General features: G+C 44.6%; 1 protein-coding gene across 2 annotated transcripts in view; it reads right to left on the bottom strand.

Annotated features, from left to right (window-relative positions):
- Positions 1-10,898: 10,898 nt before the first annotated feature.
- The window catches only part of LOC135219332 (borealin-like), a 90,007-nt gene continuing 85,605 nt past the window's right edge, over positions 10,899-15,300 (bottom strand). For both annotated transcript variants that reach the window (XM_064255998.1, XM_064255999.1), the window contains exon 7: positions 10,899-12,636. In XM_064255998.1, coding sequence (XP_064112068.1) covers positions 12,538-12,636 — 99 coding nt within the window. In that variant the 3' untranslated portion in view covers positions 10,899-12,537. The remainder of the gene's footprint in view (positions 12,637-15,300) is intronic.

Here is a 15,300-nt window from a genome sequence, read left to right as displayed (position 1 = left end):
TAATCCAAACCAGACTGATAAATGTAAACACACTTTTCTCAGACTACCAATAAACACAACACCATCACCTGATAAAATACTAGCTTAAAAGAAGGTTATGGGGTGGTAACTCCTTTGCCCAATACTGTACCCGAGGACACGTATGGACCTAGCGTCTGACAATTATCAAAGGTTGTCTGAATATCCCTCAGATAATGAGACGCAAATATTGAATTCGTTCTCCAAAAGGTCGATTCAATAATTTCCTTGAGGGCTAAATTCTTTTTAAATGCCAATGAAGTCGCAACTGCCCTGACTTCATGAGCCTTCACTTTCAAGATACCAAAGCTCTGTTCTTGACACAACATGTGAGCTTCTCTAATTAACTCTCTCATAAAGAAAGCTAGAGCGTTCTTTGTCATGGATCTACTGGGGTCTTTGACTGAGCACCAAAGAGCATCAGAATTCCCTCTGATCTCTCTTGTTCTTTCAATGTAGAACCTTAATGCTCTCACTGGGCAGAGAACTCTTTCTTGCTCATGTCCCACTAACTCAGATAAACCCAAGACATCAAAGGATCTTGGCCAAGGATTCGCAGGGTTCTCATTCTTGGCCAAAAAAACCTTCCAGGAATGAACACAACTGCATTACCATGTCTCCATCCCACTTTCTTTGAAATGGCTGAAGCTCACTAGCTCTTTTAGCCCGTTGCCAGAGCGACTAAAAAGATAGTCTTCTTAGACATATCTCTCAGAGAGGCTTTCTTTCTCTAAGGGCTCGAATTTACTAGAGGTTAGTATGCCTCAAGACAACATCGAGGTTCCAAGCAGGAGGCCTGCATTGTGGCTGTTTCTTAGTACCAAATGACCCCTAATCAGATCTCTAAGGTCCAAATTATTAGAGATATCAATATCTCTGTGTCTAAACACTGAGGTCAACATACTCTTATAGCCTTTGATTGTAGACACTGACAATCCTAAATCCTTCCTTAAGTATAGAAGGAAGTCTGCGATTTGGGTCACAGAGGTACTGGATGAAGACACTTTCCTCTTCCTATACCACTTCCGGAAATTTTCCCACTTCGACTGATATACTGCGATTGTGGAGGGTTCTTCTGGCTCTAGCCACTTCACTGGCCACCTCTCTAGAATATCCCCTCGCTTCGACAAGACTTTCGATAGTCTGAACGCAGTCAGACCCAGAGCGAGGGTATTCTTGTAAATCTGTCGAAGTGGGGTTGTCTGAGTAAATCTACTCTTAGAGGAAGAGTTCTTGGTGTATCTATTGTCCATTCCAGTACCTCTGTGAACCAACTTTGGGCCGGCCAAAACGGAGCTATTAAGGTCATCCTCGTTCCTTGGCTCTCCCTGAATTTCTTCATAACTTTCCCCAGTACTTTGAATGGAGGAAAGCGTAAACGTCTAGGTTTGTCCCAGTCCATCAGGAAGGCGTCGACCGCCACTGCTTCCTGATCTGGAACCGGAGAGCAATAAGTTGGTAATCTTTTTGTTCTGGCTGTCGCAAAAAGATCTACTACCGGACGGCCCCACAACTTCCACAGGCTCTGACATACTTCCAGGATGCACGTCCACACTGTCGGTAGAAGTTGTCCTCTTCTGCTCAACAGGTCCGCTCCCACATTCTTCTCCCCCTGGATGAACCTGGTGAGCAGAACGACGTTTTCCTCTTCCGCCTAAAGTAGAACTTCCTTTGCCAGCATGTAGAGGGGAAAAGAATGAGTCCCTCCTTGTTTGCGGATGTATGCCAGAGCCGTGGTGTTGTCCGAGTTGATTTGCAGTCTTGTCTCGAATCAACTCTCTGAAGTGCTTCAAGGCCAAGAAAATTGCCATCAGTTCCTTCCTGTTTATGTGCCAACTTGTTTCTTCCTCGTTCCAAAGACCCGACACCTCCTGAGGGCCTAATGTCGCTCCCCAACCTGCGTCCGACGCGTCGGAAAACAAGATGAGGTCTGGGCTCTTCTGTTGAAGCGACATCCCTTCTGCTAACCTGCCTGGGGTTAGCCACCAACTTAATTCCTCCTTCACTTTGGCAGGAATTAGAAACTGGAAGGAATCCGGTTGCAATTTTCTTGGCCATGAATCTTTCAGGAAAAACTGTAGAGGTCTCATGTGCAGTCTTCCTAAAGAAATGAACCTCTCTAGCGAAGAGTGTGTGCCCAGTAGACTCATCCACTCTCTTGCTGAGCATCGGTTTTTCTCTAGGAAGTCCTGCACCTTCCGAATGCATAGGGCTTGCCTTTCGGGGGACGGAAAAACCCGAAAAGTCGCTGACGATATCTGAATCCCCAAATAAACTATCTGTTGCTTGGGATTCAACTGCGACTTTCCCAGGTTTACCACAAGACCTAGGTCTTTTGCTAAGTCCAACGTTTGTTTCAGGTCCTCCAGACATTGACTTCTCGATTGGGATCTTATCAACCAGTCGTCCAAATAAAATGACACTCTGATCCCTCTTAGATGTAGCCATCTTGCTACATTGGACATCATCCTCGTGAACACTTGGGGGGCTGTGCAAAGGCCGAAGCACAGGGCCTTGAATTGAAAGACCCTGTTCTGAATCACGAACCTTAAATACTTCCTGCTTCCTGGATGAATCGGAATATGGAAGTATGCGTCTTGTAAGTCCAGGGTAACCATCCAGTCCCCTGGACGTACCGCTGCCAGTACTGAATCGTTCGTCTCCATAGTGAATTTGGTCTTTTCCACGAAAACATTCAGTTGACTTACATCCAGCACTGGTCTCCATCCTCCCGAGGACTTCGCAACCAGGAATAGCCGGTTGTAAAATCCCGGAGATTCGTGATCCAGAACAGGTTCTATGGCTCCTTTCTCTAGCATGGAAGAGACTTGCTCCCACAGAGCCTTTTTCTTCACTAAATCGTTGTAATTTGCCCCAGGGCTCTCGGAGATGTTGCGAGAAGGACGTTTCTTTAAGAAGGGGAATTTTGTTACCCTTCCCGAGCTACTTTGACGGCACCAGGGATCTGCCTTCATGTTCTGCCAAACTTCCCAAAATTCTTGAAGTCTGGCTCCTACTGCTGTCTGGAGGACTGAGTTCTCATTGTTTAGAGGTGGTTTTGGCTCCTCTTTTCGTTGGTACTCTCTTGCCTCTAAAGGCGGGTCGTGCAAAAGTTCTGCCTCGAAAGGGCTGTTGAGAAGGCCTTGTTTGAGGGCTAAATTCTTTTGGGGTTTTCTTCACCAACTTGGATGGTAAAAACTTCCTTACCGATGAAGAGAGCAAATCTTGAGTGGCCTTCTGAGAAAGCGCCAGAGCTATATCCTTAATAACCTCTGACGGAAACAGCTGGTTTGAAAGGGGAGAGAACATCAACTCTGATTTCTGTGCGTTGGAAACGCCTTTAGAAGCGAATGAGCACAAAAGCGACCTCTTCTTCAAAACTCCTGCTGCGAACAATGAAGCCAGCTCATTTGCTCCATCTCTGAGAGCCTTGTCCATGCAGGACATAATGCTCTTAGCCACTTCCATATCTTGTTCATTTTCGTCTTCTAAGGAATTCGCCAACGCTTCCAATGACCAATCTAGAAAATTGAAGACTTCGAAAGTCCTAAAAATTCCCTTAAAAAGATGGTCAAACTCGGACGAAGTCCACCAGACCTTGGCAGATTGCAACGCCTGTCTGCGCGAACTGTCCACTATACTGGAGAAGTCCCCCTGGGAGGAGGCAGGTAGTCCCAGCCCAAGACTTTCTCCAGTAGCGTACCATACCCAAGACTTAGATGCTAACTTGGCTGGGGGAAAAGCGAAAGAGGATTTCCCCGCTTCTTTCTTGTCCTTCAGCCAGTTATTCACTCGTTGTAGCGCCTTCTTGGCCGAAAACTCGACAGAGTCATCTTGGAGAAAAGAGGACTTCTTAGGAGTCTTAGTCTTAGAAAAAACGTGAGACAGGGGAGATAAAGGCGCCGTAGGCTGAAATTCCCCTTCGAAAATAGACAGCAGACGTGAAGTAAGGATCTTGTAATCCGAAGACGGTTCGACATTCTTCTCTTCAACAAAGTCCACTTCTTCTTCTGCTGAAAAAATATCTTGCAGATCACTATCGTTGTGACGCTTTGCTGATGGATTAACGTCCTGCCGCCTGCGTCCTGTCACTAACGAAGTCTCTGCGTCCTGCCGTCTGCGTTCTACAACCACAGAAGAATCGATGTGCTGCCGTTTGCGTCCTGCGTCCATCGTAGACACGTCTGCTTCCTGCCGCCTGCGTCCTGCGTCCACCAGCGGTTCCGCGTCCTGACGTTTGCGTCCTGTTTCTTCCGAAACAATCTTCTTCTTCCTGCGTCCTGGAACACTACGCGATCGCCCGTCTTCGTAGAGCCCGTGCGTCCTAAATCCTCGACACGCAAACACTTGTCTTCTGTCTTCTTGGAAGACTTAACGGGAAGGAAATCGTCCTTACGCCTTGCAGGTCCTTGCAAAGGAGCATCCCATGAATCAACGAGAACTGCAAGCTTAGACTGCATTTCTCTTAAGAAATCCTTCGTACTATCTTCCTGACGAACAGCCGTAGGAGGAGGAGGAAGACAAGAAGGACTAGGACGCAACGGAGAGCGATCTTGGACTCTACCCGAAGGAGAGAGAAGAGGAGAGGAAAAGCAAGAGGACTGGGGGGAGTCCCTTAACGAAATCCAGGAACGTACGGGCCGTACCGAGTCTTCTTTCGATCACACAATTTTCTTCCTCTTGGTCGGAACCATGTCCTCGTCCAAGGAAGACAAAACCTCCGGGCTGCTCCAAGCTTCACGATCTTGAGCACGTCTATCTTGAGTAGTCGATGTCCTTAACGTCCTCTTGAGGGGGCGAGACACTACCGAGTACCGATGTTCGCGCTCTGATGTCGAACCATCAGAGGACGCACACTTCCCAGTTACGCCTTTTCTGCGGCGAACTGCAACAGCCTGGGATCTTACAACAGGACTGTCCGAAGGGACGCCTGACCGTGGTAAAACCTCTCTCGCCTCCCTTCGACTGTCGACATGATTCCTTCTTCCCTTGGGTCTGGGAGCTTGACAGATCTACGTACTAGGAGCACGAGAGAGACGATCAGACGCCCCCTCCACTACACTTTCACTGACATCAAAAGCACTCACTTTATCCGTAAGGCGCTGTATTTGGTCTCCCATGGACGCAAGGGCAGCGAACACCTTAACAATCTGTGTATCGTTCGTCCCCTCCGATACAGCAGCGGGCGCAGGAGATACCTGGGGAGAAGGAACTACCAACTCTACGTTAGAAGGAGCTGGAGAGGAAAAACATTCACTCCTTTTACTAGAAGTATTCGACCTCTCACTACGAGAAACAGATCTTACACGATCTTTCTCAAGCCTTTCAACATATTTCATAAATATCTTCCACTCCTTCTCTGACAAATTCTCACACTCAACACACCTACTCTCCCAAGTACACACATTCTCTCTACACTTCTTGCAAATGGTATGAGGGTCGACCGAAGCCTTCGGCAACCTTACACCCCTCTTTCACACAAACTCTAAACATACTACCAGTGTCAGACATCTTCCAAGAACAATCCAAAGCGAATGCCAAGCTAACGTTTCCAAGTACAATACCAAAAAATCCATGAAAAGTCAGCAACGAGAAGAAAATCCTAGCAGGGAACCACCAACAATGTTGCCGGTTCGGCTGGCAGAAAAAATCTGGCCCAAGTGGGAACGGTTCCTGGCGCTAGCGCCACGGTAACGGGGTGGTGGTATCCTGAACTACTAATAGGTTACTAGCGTTTGCCGCGAGATTTGAAATTTCTGCCAGGTGGAACAGAGAGAATATAGCTATATATATACCTGCCAGGTAAGTGTCATACATTAAAATGGTGGTTAGGATCAGGTGGTCGGGATTGGTTGTGTGCTCCTTCATAAGGTGTATAGTCATATAAGTGGATCAGCACCCATTGACAAAGTCCTTTCAGGCTCTGCCGAGTAAGCGGATAAGACCCCATCGGCAGACCCACAAGAACTCTTTGCCATAGATCATATATCTCGCTAAAGTTTCTTGAGGTGATGCAGACTCCTGGGCAGCAGCCAAGAAGTCTACCACCTATCAGGTAGGAACCAAGGTTTATTTATACCTACAACATATGTTGTTTACCTGTCTATTCCATAATTAGCTGTCTCTTACCCTCCACCAAAGGGTGCCAATCAGCTATATATATATCTGACAGGTAAGTTGATTGTATGAAAATGATATTGTTATGATGCAATAAAGTTTCATACATACTTACCTGGCAGATATATACGATTAATGGCCCACCCAGCCTCCCCGCAGGAGACAGGTGGAAGAGAGAAAATATGATAGAAAACGGGAATGGTTCCTAGTCCTGCCACCCAGGGCAGGCCGGTAGATCACCTGACCTACCTGTAGCGAGTGGCGCGAAATTTTAATTTCTGTCGGGGACGACGGAGTCTTAGCTATGTATATATCTGCCAGGTAAGTATGTATGAAACTTTATTGTATCATAACAATATCATTTTCTTCACCACTTTCAACTTTCTGAATTTTTGTAACACTTGGATCTTCCCGTTTGCTTACTCCTACTAAAGGCCTCTTTAAAAAATAACTATCCAAGGAAGATTGCTTCTGCCTGCTTTTCACAATGTTCCTGAAACGACTCAGGCAAACGTCATTGAAGTGCGCAAGCATACGACCTGCGTAAGCCTTTTCGGGGTGTCTCTTTTCTACAAATGATTGCACTTTATGAAAAGCAGCTAGAGCATCCTTAATTTCTGCCGTTGTCATAGGGTCCTCTTCCTCCTACTCCCCGCTGCTAGAGAACTCTTCTTGAACGACGTTATGTTGCATGGCCTCCAACTCCTTCAGGTCATAAGTTGTAAGCTCCTCTTGGTGCTCCTCGAGAAGGTCACTGATGTCGTCCTCGTCGACGACCAGCCCCATGGACTTGACGAGAGCAACGATCTCATCAAGATCTGGTTGCGAAACAGTTTCAAGATCATCAACTGTTTCTGAATCTGCATCAGCTTTGCCCACATTGAATCCCTCAAAGTCTCAGGCGGATACGGCATCAGGCCAGAGTTTCCTCCACAAAGAATTCAAGGTTCGCCTCGAAACCTCTTGCCAAGCTTGATTGATTAATCGGATGCATATCACGATATCGAAATGCTCCTTCCAAAATTCACCTAAGGTGAGGTTTGTGGTATCGGTGATGTCGAAACATCTCTTGAAAAGATGTTTTGTATACAGCTTCTTGAAGTTCGATATCACTTGCCGGTCCATGGGCTGGAGGAGAGGGGTGGTGTTAGGCGGAAGATAAAGAACCTTGATGAAAGAATATAATGCTAGGATATCTTCCTCGAGGCCAGGAGGGTGAGCAGACATTTCAGAGGGAGGCGCTTCTCTTCCAAGAATTCCTTCACTGTCGGGCCGAAACAAAGATTTACCCATTCGGTGAACAAAAGTCTCGTTATCCAGGCTTTCGCATTAGCCCTCCACATCACTGGAAGCTTCTCCTTTAGCAATTTGTGGCCCTTGAAGGCTCAAGGAGTCTCCGAATGATAGGCAAGTAGGGGCTTGACTTTACAATCCCCACTGGCGTTGGAACACAGTGTGAGCGTAAGCCTGTCTTTCATAGGCTTATGCCCGGGTAGCTTTTTCTCTTCCTCCGTGATGTACATCCGACGAGGCATTTTTTTCCTAAAAAGGCCGGTCTCGTCGCAGTTGAAGACTTGCTGAGAACTGTAGCCTTTATTTATCGTCATCTCGTTGAACGTCTTAATAAAGGCTTCGGCTGCTTTCGTGGCAGAGCTGTCCGCCTCTTGATGCAGCACCACCGAATGGATGCCAGTCCGTTTCCGGAATTTTTCAAACCACCCACGAGAAGCCTTGAAGTCTGGGGTTGCTGCCGATGTCCCTTCTCCTCCATCGTCTTTGGCCTGGGCAATCAAATCGACAAAAATACCGCTGGCCTTGTGGGGGATTGCAGTCTCGGTTATTGTATCGCCAGCGATTTCTTTGTCTTTTATCCATACAAGAAGCAGCCTCTCCATCTCATCATGCACGTGGCTCCTCTTGTTGGACAAAATAGTCACGCCCTTGGAAGGTGTAGCAGCTTTGATGGCTTCCTTCTGCTGTAGGATGGTGCCTAGCGTCGATGGATTTCGGCCATATTCCTTAGTGATCACACTCAACCGCATGCCAGTCTCATACTTCTTGATTATCTCCATCTTTGTCTTCATAGAAAGCATCCTCTTCTTTCCTTGAACTTCAGCAACTTTCTTGGGACCCATGACTATACGTAATTAAGTTACTAATTAAGTTCTCACACAACACGATAAAGTACAAAGCGAAATCACTAACACTAATTCACGTTAACAAACGAAATCACATATGTGAAAGAACGAATTCCGCGTGCGTACGATAATGCTGTTGTGACAAAGTGGCCGAACGACGCCTTTGAGTAGAGCATGACGGGATAGATGCTGACCAATGGGAGAGCAGGATCTTACAGCGGTGACTAGTATCAGGAACCAATGGGAGAGTGGGAGGATGGTGCCGAGTCTACAGAGTTGGAGGCAAGCGAGTTTTAAAATTGTTCTCGGTGGTCCAGGCGAATCTCAGGACTTTACAGTAACACCCTTTCGTAACCTGAATTATTTTCGTATGCAGAGGCAAAAAAATCTTCGTCTTTGCTTTCATAACTTGAATTTTTTGTAAGTTGGGACTTTCGTATGTCGAGGTTCCACTGTATATTGGTCCCAGTCACAGGATCCCCAGGCCCTTCTCATTCCTCTCTCACAGGATGCAGGGAAGACTTGGATTGGTGGCTAGACGACAGGAACCTCATTGTAGGTGTTGAGCTGTCCACTCCCCCTCCGGACATGCTTCTGTTCTTAGACGCATCGAATGAGGAGTAGGATGCACACCTGGAGAAGTTGCTGACTACAGGAGTATGGAACCTTCACAACAGGTTCCCATAAGAGCGACTCGCATCTCTCCCTTATGAGAAAAGCCCAGAAGACTGACTCTGATCTCCCAGTTCCATAACTAAGATCAGAGGTCAGTGGCTGGATCCTATTCCTTGCTCTGACAACCAGGAGAGGAACCCAGGTAGGCTGAACCCATCAGTTCACAGAAGCTCGCTCGGATTCCTCCCTTCAATCAGTGTTTTCCTATTGTAAAGGACAGACTGTTTGTATATCGTGTAGGAACAAATCACAATTTTTGAATGTAAATTGTATTTTTCGTAACTATACAAACCTAGGTCCTTTACACTTAGTGCCCACCTCATGCCACCTCTCAATCTGTTACCTGGGCCGAAAGCAAATTGGAGTGTTTACGTCCGGTCAGAGAGACTACCAACGACTGGACCAGTAGGTAACTACTGAACCACCTTGTTTCAGAATTCCGCAGCCATGTCCAGGCTACGCCTTAAGTAATTTCTATTGTAAAGGACCTAGGTTTGTATAGTTAGGAGATGTAATGATAGCTTAAGAAATAATAGTAGATAGGGTAGCGTAAAACACAGAAGAGAATAATCAAGAGTACAGTGGAAATAACGAGAAAGAGAAAGAGAGAGAGAGAATTGAGCTTTGGTGTGTCAGTCAAATTTGATCAACAAGCATAGTTGTAAAAAACCATAATCAAAGGACGTTGGCGAGACGGGAAAGCAGCAACAGCCATAACACCGTTGCAATAGAAATCTTAGGACTGCCATAAAATCTCTGACCTGTGACCTCGCACCAGACTCACTCAGCTTCTATCAATAATGAAGCTCCACCTCCAGGAGGAGGTATTAACATGTTAATTAAATTACTCTGCTTGAAAGAGGAGGAATTAACATGTTAACCCCACCTAAAAGGTGACGGGGAAAGATAAGCAAGAACCTGCTCCACGAATCAAGAATCCGTTTGGGCGGAGAACTAGAACATACACCGCCTTAGGAGGTTGGGCCAAATTCGATCCCAGGGTAGCTGATTGCAGAACACCAGGAAAGAGAGAGAGAGAGAGAGAGAGAGAGAGAGAGAGCAGCCGCTGTCATACAGTAAAGAAGCAAAACTGTGCCAGTGGTCCTAACCAGATTCTTAATTTGTAAACCTTGTCGTTGTAACTTGTATTCTTTGCAACAGGAAAGAAAGAAACTCTGCCGTTCGTCTCATTCAAACTTCTCCTGAGAGGCTAATATTATTGCTAATCCACAACTACAAATAAAGAAGAAACAAAGTCAAACAGAACCAGATTGCAGAAGGAATCACCTAGAAGAAAGAAGCAGGTAAGAGAACATACACTCGAACACTCTACAAACACCTAACAGAAAAATACAATTTATTTTCAAATATTGTGATTCTATACTGCATATGGGCGCATATGCAAAAAAAAAAAATAAATAAATAAAAAATAAAAAAAAACTGTAGTGTCAATTTATAAAAGTGACTTAAACCTAATCAGATTTTGAGATCTACAAAGGATCCTGGAATCCATCTCTCAAATTAATGACTAACTCTATTATCTGCCTAGGAGACATGTTAATAGTATTAAACAGCTGGATCTATACAGATTGGTTCTCTGAGAGACTTAGTTGAGCATTGTTACTTGTTGATCAGCTCTCTCCACCTGGAGAATGGGTGAAATGCATGAGCCCCTGTTGTGCCCTCGGTGCATGACACTAACCATCATCCCAGCTGCCAAAGAATGTTTGAGTGACAGCCCCACAAGGAGGGTCCTCAACTGCCTGCCAATATGCCTATACACTGCAAGATACACATTTTGGTGGTATGCAATGGTACTCTTGCTTGAATATTAAATGACATTTACAACTATCTAATGCCAACAGCTTCTGCCTGAAGATAGCCACTACATATAGACTAACATGTAAATGGAAACTTCAAACTAAATGCAATATAGAATAAAACAAGGTCACTGGTATGTAGTGTATATTTAAGAATACAAATGAGTAAAGCAAACAAAAATGAAATTTGATACATAAGCACAAGCAAAAAGGGTGGCTGACAAAATTAAAATACTACACATTGACAAAACCCATTACACAAAAACTATATTTAAAAAAAATTTTGATGAATTTTTATTAAATTCACTAAAAGGACCTGAAAAAGAATTTGGGGAAATTTTATCAGACACAATGACGTTGTGCCAGTCAAAGGGCCACCTAGTAAAATGCAGCTGCCCTGAAAGACATTTAAGGATGTGATGGGATAAAGAGAATAAAACTTTGGGGAGAAAACATGAAAGATAAGCAGCAATGGAACTGAGACCAGACACACTTATTTTATAATGAGACTTGATTACATCAAAGAAAAGAATGGCACTATTACACCAGGTAAAACATGCCTCACACAAAAACTGGTGTCTGTTAAATTAAGGGAGATTTAAAAGGATAACATCAAAACTAAGAAGACTCCAAGGTTATTAAGGAAGTGTCAGAATACATGAAAAAGGTATATAGTGTGTGGAAAGCTATGAAAGAAAGCATGCAAAAGGCAACAGAGGAGTTTAGACACACTTGGGAAGGGATATACATAAAGAGACAGTAATGGGTGGCAGAACAAATGTACAAGCAGCAATTATAAAGAGGAAAGATCTTTCATGATGTGACAAGCAAAGACAGATCTGGGTGTATGAAGCTAACTTTGATAACAGGGCCATTCTGATAGAATGAGCACTATAATACAAAGATTTTAAGAAAATCAATGTAACTCTAAGCAAAAGAAAACCTAAAGAAATCCTTGCATAAAAATTCTATAGGTATGACAGTAATATTTGTTGTCAACTGGTAATAACAAAAATCATGACTTTTAACAGAAATAAAACAAGGCCAAATATGTGACATGGACTGGAATACTTGATACCCGCAAAGTCCTTTTCGGTCATCTTTATATGTTGTGAGAAGTTTTGTGTTCATTCTGTGAGAAATATTCATCTTTAACATATATAAATTAGGTTTTCCCTAACATATATAAATCAGGTTTTCCCTTCATTATTTTCTTGTCTCCCAACAAGTGCTTACAGCTGAACCAAAGAAAGGCCTTGGAAGTGTCTAAAAAATAGGAAAGATAAGGCCCTTCCTTTACTATGATGGTGAGAGGTCTTGGTCCTGCAACATCATTAAATTTATCAAAAGAACACTTAGGAAACCTAGTTGAAATAAATGTTTATTGTATAAACATGTAAGATTTCAGATAAACCTCAATTAATGTTCAGTACAGAACTCGGTCATGATAAAATTGAAGTCACAAATGATGTCTAGTGCATGCAGTATGCATATATTTCAACATCTGGTACAATGACCAACAACCTAACTAAAGCTAAATGTAACTGAAAGGAATCTTTTCATATAATCTATACTCTTACACCCTATATATAACACCAAGACTTGTGGAGCAAAATATTAAAAGGAGCAAAATATTAAAAGAAAAGGTAATGTTTGAATTGTAAAAAACTGGTACATACATGTAGATTGTAAGTCTTCATGAATACAAAAAATACAAAATATATACATGTGGGTTACCATTAAATATGTACTTAACAAAACCATTCACTTCAAATATTGAGTAATTTTCCAACACGTTCATGGAACTCCTTCAATTCTTCTCTAGTTTTTTCGTCAATGTCATCTGTTGAAAGCGTTGAGAACCAGCCCTAAAAAATACAAATGACTTTGTAAGCATAACTTGAATTTTAAATTTCAGTAAGAAAATCCTAACAGAAATGAAAACAATTAAAATTATCATTTTTATGATAAAATTACTTACTTGGATACTTTCCTACAGTTAAAACTGTGCTTTCATCTTCATCACTGAAAGTAAACAGAGGAATAATGCTTGGCTGACCTGGATAGACTATCTGCAATTAGTACCCATTTCCCCACCAGGTGCCATTGGAATGTTTATGTTCTTGTCAGAATTCTTCATGACTACCCACTAAGATGAGAAGTTGGGTAGGTTTCCATTACAGTTAAGTATCTAAATAATAAATCTCATAAAATTTTTTATTTGGGATAAATTGTATCTACTGTTAAAGTATGACAAATTTTGTAAGACAATTTGTATTTTTCATAGCTACAAACCTGAGGTCTTAACAACAGGATAATTTCTAGCGCCTAGCTGGATCAGGTTAAAAAGCAGATGAAAGCAAGGAATCTGGTGATATCTGGCAACGCATGCGTAGATCGGGTGAAGAGTGGTCAAATGCCGATCATCTACGCCAGTCTTTCCCAACTCAGGATGACTTAACAAAAAGAGGGGGAGCTAAAGGTGGGCAGTATAACGTTAAGACCTCAGGTTTGTAGCTATGATCCTGAGACTTGGGCTGTGTTGAACGGGAAGGCCCTGCCAAACTCGAGGTCCTCGATGGCCTACCAGGCAACGATCTCCTCGATTGCTGCTGGACCGGGGGAGGAGGAGGGGCCAGATGTCTCTGAGGGCGGGACTCTGATTTAGACACGGCTTGGTGCACCAGTAGGTCCTTGGTGTCAGCCCAACGTCGGTCTGTGGCGTTTTCGAGTTCTGTCCGTGGAAACAAAAATTGCGACTCCAACAGATCACCGTTCCTCAATGCCAGCAAAGACTCGGTGTCGAGCAACCTCCCCATCCTAGACAAAGCCATGTCCCTCCTAACCAGAAGAAGATTAGCCCATAAATTGGCACCGAGGTGAGCCAAATAAGAAAACGCCTTGCCCCCGGACTGCAAAAGACTGGCAAGCGAGACAGCACTCACCAACCCTTCAGGGAACCTGTCAGAAGCTATCTTGGCAATCACCACAGACCAGAGGTCCAGCCAAGAAACCGTCTGTAACATGGAGGCCGCCGTAGATTCCAAAGCTAAGGCGTCTTGCGGGGATAAGGACGGAGCCATTGACCTCACCTGTTCCAAAGTCAAACCCGGCTTCAGGCGAATGACGTCTGGGTTAAGGTGGCGTGACAACAAAAACGCAGCGCTCGTAGCACAGTACTTCCTATGTCTTGTGATAGGTGGGGGTAGTAGTTTGGTAGAGCCTCTAGAGCAGTGGTTCTCAACCTTTTCATGACTACGCCCCCTCTAAGAGTCGGTCCTTCCTTCCACCCCCTTGCATATGTGAGTAAAATTCCCTGCCAGACTTGAAAGAGAAGAGAAAAAGAAGGGGTTTTGAGGGATAGGGAGGGAGGTCAATAATTACAAAACATTGTCAGCCCAACGAGCCTAACTAGGGTAGTAGACTATAGGAAAGTAACGTTATAAGGCGATACTTCTGCATTTTTTTTCATAAACTTCTAAATATTAGTTCCTCACTCTTGTTAAGAGGATAACAAAATAATTAAGAGAATTTTTTATTCATTTTTTCCTAGGGCTTGCGCCTCCCCTGGAAATTGCTGACGGCCCCCAGGTTGAGAACCGCTGCTCTAGAGCTTAGCGAACCGTCCCGGTCAGAAACAGAGGTGTTAACCTTCTGCAAGACCGACTGAACGTGCCCTGACAACGCAGCTGAAGAGATGATCTGGGGTCCTGAGTAGCTCCCACCAAGGCTTCCAAGCAAGAAGGAATGTAAGATGACCGAGCCTGAGTCCTACTTTCTAAATTGTTGAACCCACAAATGAGATCAACAACTTCTGAAAAGGAAGACAGAAACTCCTGCGTGTCCCCCTCTTCCTGCTCTGGCACTGGCGACTGACGACGAGAAGGATGTAGCCAAACAGTCTGAAACCCCTACTAACCTATCTGGGTTGGGTCGAAGCGTCAGCCTCCGAGACGGACCCACTGTAACAATAGGCACATCACTTACCTCAACAGGTGACTCCAGACGTCCATGAACAGACACGGGCGTGGCGGCCGTACATACGTGGGGGGAGAGAGAGAGAGAGAGAGAGAGAGAGAGCGAGAGAGAGAGAGAGAGATGAGAGAGAGAGAGAGAGAGAGAGGACTCGAGCACTCGTGATTGACGGACAATCCCTTATAGTGGAAATCTTGGAAGCACCAGCTAGAGAGGCAAGCAAACACTCCGGCTGCATCACCTCCGTGCTCACTACCTTTGACCTCTTGACAGGCGCCTTCAGATCTTTATGGCGATGAATAGGCCTTGGAGAAGAAGGAGCACTACCATCACATGCACGAACAGGGGAGGTTGCAACACGCTCGCGATGTGCAAGGACGGAGAGGGGGGGGAGTAGCACATATGAGATTCGGCGGCGAAGCAACCCCTGCAGAACACACATCACTAACACTGCCCGAAACCACAGCACTCTCGGGAACACGTCTGTGCTGTTCCTCCCTCGGCAGCGAAGGAAGGGCAAAGTCCTTAGCCTTCCAACGCTTAATATGCCTATGAGG

The sequence above is a fragment of the Macrobrachium nipponense genome, chromosome 1 (assembly GCF_015104395.2).
Source record: "Macrobrachium nipponense isolate FS-2020 chromosome 1, ASM1510439v2, whole genome shotgun sequence".
Taxonomy (NCBI): domain Eukaryota; kingdom Metazoa; phylum Arthropoda; class Malacostraca; order Decapoda; family Palaemonidae; genus Macrobrachium; species Macrobrachium nipponense.
Note: the sequence above shows the minus strand (reverse complement) of the source record. Positions and strands in the feature narration are given on the sequence as shown.